Source organism: Cicer arietinum, chromosome 6 (genome assembly GCF_000331145.2).
Source record: "Cicer arietinum cultivar CDC Frontier isolate Library 1 chromosome 6, Cicar.CDCFrontier_v2.0, whole genome shotgun sequence".
Taxonomy (NCBI): Eukaryota; Viridiplantae; Streptophyta; class Magnoliopsida; order Fabales; family Fabaceae; genus Cicer; species Cicer arietinum.
Genome location: NC_021165.2, coordinates 36,445,731 through 36,454,675, shown reverse-complemented (window position 1 = coordinate 36,454,675; position 8,945 = coordinate 36,445,731). Strand labels below are relative to the sequence as shown.

The window sequence follows — 8,945 nt, the reverse complement described above, 5'->3', positions numbered from 1 at the left end:
TAGAGTTAGAAATCTGACAAAAATGACTAGACTAAAGTGAAACAAAAAAGATAAATTAAAAACTAAATTGTAATTTAACCAAAGTATTGTTATCACCATTGGAATACATCAATGGTGTATGTCTTCACCATAAATTGTAAATTTTACTAAATACTACATTGTTTTTTTAATGTGAATTGGTTAAAAAATATTTTTATTTTAAATTTAATATTTTTCTATAAATCAAGGGACCAGACTCAAGTAGTTAATGAAAATTTAATTAATGATAAATCATTCACGAGATTCATAGTTCGATCTAGCTAAAATTATTATTGACTAAATTTTACTTATTTTTCAATCGAGCTCTCGATTAATAGAGCTCCATTACCTTGAGAATCACTCTCTCTCTCCTATTATTTTGGGTTGTATATACATACTACTTTTGTGAAATGTACTCTTTTCTTTTTTATTTTTCTGATGCAGATATTTAAGTTATATTTTGTTTGTAACATTAACCTTCAAGTTATATTAAATTACACATGTATTTCTATAAATTTGATCATTTTCTCAAAATACTATTAAGATTTGATCTAACCAGCACAATAAGTTAACTATCCAAACTATTTTTTAAAGACTATATATGTATCTAAATAGTTGTAGAAAAAAAAAATTAAGAAATGCATACCATTTATAAAGTTTGGTGAGCGTTTTTTGAATGATTAGTATGAGTACATATTGTGGCAACATTTAATAGCATTTTTAATGATTAAATGTTTTAAATTGCACTAGTCATTGTTGAAAATAAGACAAATGTCTAATGATGCAAATATAATGTATCTTAAAAGACTATATAGAAAAATTAAAAACTTATAAGATCTAACAAAACTTAAATCACCTAAATATTAAAAAAAAAAGAAAAATAAAAGATTAGATTAGATTGTTATTTTTGTGTTTGACAAAAGATATCATCAGAATGTCTTTCTTATATAATATATACTTCAAGTCCAATACCCCAAATATTTCTATAAGAACCTGCTAATAGCCCGAGACCAATCCGCCTCATAAGTACAGAGATAACTGAAGTAAACTTTTCTTCCTTCAACACATTAGCCATGCAAATGGCAGGATCAGAACCTAGGACAACATAGCTAAGAAATCCACCAATTGTGTCCAATCTTGTCAATATTGTTTTTGAATTATCTTTCATTTATTTATTGGTGCTAGTAAATATAATACATCTCTTCCATTCTATTTTCATTCTATGTAGCACCGACACTGCAAATTAAAAGTGTGTCCCGCATCTGATATGCATCAAACACCGCCACATTTATTTAATTATATTCAATTACTTTTATTTGTTTAAAATACTATTAGTGTCTATGTGTCATTGTGACTGTGGTTTTGAGTTTCGTTATTGGTTGGTCCTTTATAGCTTCCAATATACCTTGCCCCAAATAGGAAATACAAACGAGTAAAGAAACCAAATAAGTTAGTACAACAACAGATAATGAAGCCTCACACTTGGTCACATATCAGAAATCATCAATTTAGCCATGCTTAGTACTTACAATAGCCTAAAGTTGTAACTAGGATTAAGAAGGAAACACTATATTACAATCTCTTTTCCACCAATTCTAATTCATAGTAAGGAGTGGACCATTTCATTTGTGGAGAAATAATTTGAACCACAAAGCAGACCTTTTACGGTATCTTCGAAGTCCATTCTTGTAATCCACATACACGAGACCAAAACGGAGTGTGTAGCCGGCATTCCATTCAAAATTGTCCAACAATGACCATGCAAAATATCCCTTCACCCTCACTCCATTCCTACCAAATTCAAAGTTTCAGTTAGGCTTAGACTATTGAGGCCAAAATAGAAACGTAGGTTGTTAAGTGCAAACTTCACAACTAAATGTATTGTTTACTATAAAGCACCGACATTTTAGATTAAAGGCATGTCTGGTGTGTGGCAGTGGTACGTGTTAATTTCTGACATGACATTGACACATGTAGTTACATTTAATTTCTTTTATTTTTCAAATCATTATTAATATCAATGTGTTTAGTGTGAGTGTCGTGTTCTAGTGTACGTGCTTCATAGATTGCTCATTTTAAACTCACATTATGGCTCGTTGAAGATACAATAAGTGGTGACTAATATAGTCTATCCTCATTTTGTCATCAAGTGACCTTTTGCCATCATCAACCTCATCAACTCCTGCAAATATTTGAATAATTTGATTCAAACAAACAAAAATCTATTTTTGTTAAGCTGTAAAGATGCAGCATTAGGAGAAAAATAATCTTACCATTTTCTGTTATGTAAATAATTGGATTGTTAAATTTCTCCTTTGTGTATTGTAGTAGTCCTTGAATTCCTGGTGGATACACATAGAGCCAGTCTGAGGCAGCCTGCAACATTACTCACTTCTTAAATCCTTTTTGAAAAAGTCGTACGGAGAAAGGAAGTACGGTGAGACTGAGAAATGATTTAGCTGCTTAAAAGTTAGTTGATCACTTCCAAGAGTAAAATCTAGGTCTAAAGTGTTGACAAAAAAGAATCAATGATAGATATTATATACACATATAACAAATCTTAAATATGTTAAAATATCAACAATTGATTTTCTCATCAACAATTGAGATATCTTTGCTTTATAATTCTATGAAGTAAGAACTCATTTTAGACGAACTAAATCTGTGAGGAAGAAGGTGCGTGTCCTTGACTAACTTGTAGTTTTGATGATAACTTTTTATTGTCATGCACAAAAAGAATCTAAATGTGTGTTTGATTCTACCGTGGCGAAAATTAATTTTTCACTGAATTCATTTTAGTTAAAAGTGAGTTTATGTTAAAAGTGATTTATGTTTACATACATTTATTTAAAAATGAGTTGAACAATAAATACACTGGACAAAGTAAAATGTAATAATTTATCTCTATATTCAAGTACCTTTGGACCAATGAGAACTCCATTTCTTACATCTGATACAAGTGAAACAAAATGGATGATGAGTAACAAAAATATGAGAAAACTTTAATAAAAAGTAAAACAAAGGTTTATATAGAATGACTTACTAGTAAATCTAACACAATTGTCTGTAAAAACTGTTGGCTTTCCAAACTGACAAGGAGTATTGGTTGCATAAGTTGAAGTGTAATAGTTTAAACCGACGAAATCGAAAGATCCTTTGACCATTAAGGATTGACTTCTTGAAAACCTCGGCAAACGTTCCTTTACTTTGTTCACTATTACAGCAGGATATGAACCAGAGTTCAAGGGTTCCATGAACCTTGAAAAACACAAAATGATTAGTTAGACATGACTGTGTACAGGAAATTATTTGAAAAACAATATTCTTTCTTAAATGAAATATAAGAAAAAATAGTATCTGAAAAGTTGAGGTATGTTAATATATAATGTTAAGAATCTGAATAAGGAAGAAGTCTAGAAGGCAGAACTCTGAACTAAGCCCAAATACTAGATCCCATTTTAGTAGTTTAAATTAGAGGTGTGCAAAATATATGATTAATTATACTATATTAATAAATTAGAGTGCATTGCATAAAAAAAATCAAATCAATTAAATGGTTCGTGAATTACACCACATAACAAACAAATTAACCAAATTAACTCAAAAACCAATTTAAAAATTTCAAAACTTTTTTAAACTCAATTAAGATTTTTTTCTTAGAAAATTTTCAAAATTTATTTGTTTCAAAAATAAAAATAGAAACGTTATTTTTTTTAAAAAAAAATTAATCATCTTTTTTCAGAAAATTTTTGAGAAAAAAATCAAAAAACATTTTCTCAAAAAATTTGTCAAGAATTTTGAAATTATTTTTCCAAAATTTATTTTCAAAAGATAATCGAAACTTGTGATCTCGAATTTTTTTTTAATATCTATCCTCTTCAAAAAGATATTTCTTAAAAAAAATAAAAAACTTTTTTTTCGAAAAAAATCGAAATTGTGTCAAGAATTTCAAAATTCTTTTTCATAAGAACTTGTTCGAAACCAATTTTAACTTAAAACTTGTTCAATATATTAAACTGGTTTATATTTATAAACCAATTTCTAACCGGTTCAAAACTACATTGAACTTGATTCGAAAGTGATTTTAAAAAACTGAACCAAACAATTAATATGGTCCAATCCAGTACAATTTTTACACCATAAATACCTCTAGTTCAAGTGGAGATTTTAGGCTAGCCAACTTTCAGTGCAAAGGAAAGATGTCTTGATAATCTATAGCATATTATAAAAGACGGAGCTCCAGGAAAACGAACATAGCTATACAAATCACATAATGTATAATGCTTTCCAAGTGCTGCTTGCGCAGTATTGGAAAAAATTTCATGAAGTAAGTGGTCTCCCTACTGCACTGGCGATCAAAACCGATTAAAATGCATTACATGATTATTTATAGCTATTGGAGGGGGAAGTTTAGACTTTTAAATAAGAGGAGAGAAGAGTATAATTCAAGCTTCAGTCTTAATCTAAAAAAAACTATGCATGAACTTTATGAAAACTAGATGCTAATCTATGCGTTGCGCAATAGAATTTAATATTTTTGTTTTCATTGAAAATTTCCTTCCAATGATATATCTGTTAAATAGTTATATATTTATTTATTATTAAAGTTGTACATTTAATTATAACATGTTCTTCATTTTATATGATTTATATCAGTTTTGAAACATTAGATTTTATCAAATTATGTACTTTTATATGATTTATATGTTCATCACAATTCATTCAATTTCACTATCAATCTAAGCATGCACTAAATGATATTGTGTGTCATGCAGTATATTATAATCTTCATTCATGAGTGGTAGTTTGTTAAAAACAATGTTCATAATAATATTCAAAATATTGAAACAATTTTTCACGGGTGCAAATATAGGTGATATATGGAAAGAACACTACAAAGCAAACATAAATTTATTAAGGCAAAAACCTTAAATAATAATAATATCTTTTATATAATAAAAATGTTAATTACACAAAATTGTCAAATCCAATGAAAATTCAATATAGAGTATAATCAAATTCTATAGTTAAGCTATTTCGAATGGAAAGTTGTTTTAATTACTTTAATTATTGTTTCATCTAAATAATTAAAATGTGAAATGAAATTTTCAAATAATTATTTGGCTTGATCAAGAAACTTCAATAATGGGTTACAAAACTTTATAGACAAAAAGAGTTTGTGGATGTTTAAGACATAAACTTTTGAGTAATAGTGAAATGGTTACATGCAATTCATTTTGAAATATTTAATATTATGATTGGTGCTTTTATAATTATAAAAAGTTAAAAAAATTGATATGAGAGACACATTCAATAACATACAGAAAACAAACAAAAAAAAAAAACATCTCATATGCAATGATAGTTATATATATGATCTTTAAACAATAATTGACAATATAGGAACAATATTATTGAAGTATATGTGAACTGAGAATGTGTCATTGATAAACAAATTTTATAGGATTTTAAGAGGGTATTTACCCTCTATTTTATCTTATTTTATATTTTTTATTTCAACTTATTCTTATTTATTTATTTATCTATCTATCGTATTTGCATAATTGATCGTGAAATGATAAAATAATTCAAATTAGTTACATCTATAAAGTTTTTAGTGCATAAATATCAAGTCACAATCAATTATGATAAGAAAATATTGCCGAACAAGAGGAAGGTTGTTGCATAAAACTTCGATATTCTTGTTATCGTAAAAAAGAGCCACATCTATCATAAAAAACACAAGAAACATATTTGTAGAGAAAAAAAAGGAAAACATTTTGGAAACTTGGAGTTGAGTATAGTGTCTCAAATTTTGGAGCAAAAATTTATAATTTTTTAGGGTTTCATTTATTTTCTCTAACACTTCTATTATTTGCATTATTTTATATATGTTAACGAGTAACTAAACTCTCTTATAGAGTCTTTGGTGAATCTTGTGATTAAGATACTTTTTATTATGTCTTAGGTTTAATTCTAGTTATATTTTAGATTTTTGTTGTTTATCTTAATTAAATTATTCTATTTTTATTTGCATGTTTGAGACAAACAACTTTGCATGTTTTAATCAATCAATTGACCAGTGACCAACTTCAATTAATTGGTAGATCTATAGTATAATTGAAATATTAATCTTTTAATCATTCAACCTCTTAGTTTTGTTGTATATTTTCTCTTAATTATATTTTTTTGTATGATCAAAAATTAATTTAGGAAGAAAAAAAAATATTAAACGACGAATCTTTGTTAATAATTTTAAAGATGGGTTGATAATTGAGAAAAAAATAAGAATTCATATAAAACTAGGATTTGAGGTATTAATAACCATGACACTAGGTTTACTTTTCATTAATTCAAAGTTGTGTTTTTATATAATCTCCTTTTAATTTTTATACTATTGTTACGTTTTCGTTATCGCGAACCAACAATAATTTTCATTAGTCTAAATAATATAAAATCTTGATTTGTTTAGAAATTGTTAAATTAATCTTTGTGATACGATAATCTTATATACTACTATTTGGCAAACCCTTGTGCAACAGTCACAGAAATGCAAGAGGGTGGATGAAAAAGAATGGATGGATCTTTATACGTGTATGTAGTCGAACTTGCATTGTGATGCTTTGAAGATATTGGATAGTTTGTTCTTTTTTGTATGAGTTATAGATATGAAATGTTGATGAATAATCAGAGACTTTAAGTGAAGTGATGGGTCAGGAGCTGAAATTGCAAAACATATGAAATAATTTTACTTGGATGAACAAATGAAAAGATTTCCATTACAGATTGGTAAAACAAAATAGAATAAAAGTAAAAGATGAATAATGTACTTTGTAAAGTGTCACTTCAGATATTTTGCAAGTTGACAAATAAAGTAGGTGACATAGATAAAAATGAGTTATAGCTAATAGTTCAGGTATTTTAATATATTATAATAATAGACTAACATAATTATAAACAAGAGCATTTCGAGTTGGAAAGCAAAGACACTTACCAGTCATACATAAAAGCAAGAGCTCGAGATGCCGCATCTCTATCCTCTTTTGATTGAGATAGTGGCATAACCCATGCAGAATTTAATGTTACCCCAATTTGACCCTTCTGAGAATTCTGTTATAGAATCATTCACAGTTAATTAATCTTATATGAATCATATATTCCATGATTTGAGTCCTAAATTGTAGTCAATTTCTAAATGCCGTTGAATTTGAAACAAAAAGGTTTAAATATGTATTTAGCTGAAAATATACTTATTATTACTATTAATCCTTGTAAAAATGTTTTTGTTTTTCCTCCTTGCAAAGATACTCTTGTTTGCTTTTGGTCCTTGTTTTATTTTGGTCTGTGGAATATTTGTATATACTTGAATTGATCTCTGCAATATTTATTGATTTTAGTCCTTCTAATATAAGTTTGATGAGACTAAAATAAAATTGGCAAGGAAGAAAAAAAAAAGAAACTAAAAACAAAATTTAGTATATTTGTCAAGACTAAAAATAAAATAAAAAAATATATGAAGTAAAAGCAAAAAACGGTATATTTACATGATCTAAGGGACTAAATGGATATTTAAACTAAAAAATAATTATGCAGCAACCTGGAATTTCTCCCTGTAGACTTTTACTGCTGCAGCATGAGAAAGAATCAGGTGGTGTGAAACCACATAGGGTTCAGTACTAGAATCACCAGCACTGCAGTTAGCTACCCACTTAGAGCACCTCATGGGTGGAGATGATCCAATTCCATAACCTTGAGTGCTATAAAGTAATGGCTCATTTAATGTAATCCAATGCTTAACCCTGTCACCAAATTCTCTAAAGCATACTTCTGCATAATCTGCAAAATCTTGCCTGTTTGCATAATCAAAATGTCAATTTTCTATTATCTGTCAAAGGTTCAATTTAAAGGCTGATATGACATTTTTGAAAGTCTGACAAGGCCTGAATACTTGTTTAAAAGCCCACTTCAATATTTTTTACGAAAGCCTTACACCACTCAAGTGTAAAGTGGTGTAGGTTTTCTTAAATATCCTATAAACCAATGGATCATAGGTTAAGTTCTATTTTAAGATCTAACATGGTCTTTAAGAGAATTTAACTTCATATGACATCCTATTTGATAATAATACCTTTAAATATGTCCAAATTGAGGGTATTTTTTTTCAATAACCTATTTTTCAAAAAAAAAATTATCAAAATATTCACATTTCAAAACTATATACCAAAATACTCCATTTTTATAGTTACCCACAAGTTGTCTTTGCAAATGGCGACTTCCTTAAGGAAGCCCGCGTTTGCAAAGGCTACTTAAGGAATTTTTCCAAAAACAAATTTCAATTTTTTTTTTTTCAAATTAACAATAAAAAATATAATTCATAAAAAGACACAAACACAAATTTTAAATTACATTGGCTAGAGTTCCCTATAACATTTGAACGATGTTTTCGAGTATGGCTAGTTAACTGACATAATCCGCATTTTCTAGATACTTTTTCAATTTTTTTAACAAATCTATATATATAATTCATTCATAAAAAACATTACAAATTTTACAAAAATTACGATAAAATTAATGTCGAAAGTAGCCTCCAGTACCACATTGCCGAGATTTTATCACGCTTACGGGATTTTGACGACGCCTTGGTACATCACGAGTTTGTTCTTGTTGCTGTTCTTCTTCTACAGTTGGGGTTCAACATGCTTGACAACACTTTTATAGAGAATCGTGTCGTGCATCTGACCCCGGTGTTATGTCGATCGACGGATGTACCAAGGCGTCGTCAAAATCCCCTATGTGTGAGAAAACCTCGGCAATGTGGTACTGAGGACACATTCGACATTAATTTTATAGTAACTTTTGTAAAATTTGTGATGTTTTTTATGAATGAATTATATATATATATATATATATATATATATATATATATA

At 27.9% G+C, this 8,945-nt stretch overlaps 1 protein-coding gene across 1 annotated transcript in view; it reads right to left on the bottom strand.

Moving 5' to 3' along the window:
• Window positions 1-1,451: 1,451 nt before the first annotated feature.
• Window positions 1,452-8,945, bottom strand: part of LOC101509435 (beta-glucosidase 12-like) — a 10,414-nt gene continuing 2,920 nt past the window's right edge. Inside the window, exons 7-13 of the mRNA XM_004506453.4 lie at window positions 7,616-7,868; window positions 7,013-7,128; window positions 3,062-3,276; window positions 2,937-2,968; window positions 2,292-2,394; window positions 2,104-2,200; window positions 1,452-1,809 (exon numbers count right to left, since the gene is read on the bottom strand). Of these exons, the coding sequence (XP_004506510.1) occupies window positions 1,641-1,809; window positions 2,104-2,200; window positions 2,292-2,394; window positions 2,937-2,968; window positions 3,062-3,276; window positions 7,013-7,128; window positions 7,616-7,868 (985 nt within the window). The 3' untranslated portion in view covers window positions 1,452-1,640. The remainder of the gene's footprint in view (window positions 1,810-2,103; window positions 2,201-2,291; window positions 2,395-2,936; window positions 2,969-3,061; window positions 3,277-7,012; window positions 7,129-7,615; window positions 7,869-8,945) is intronic.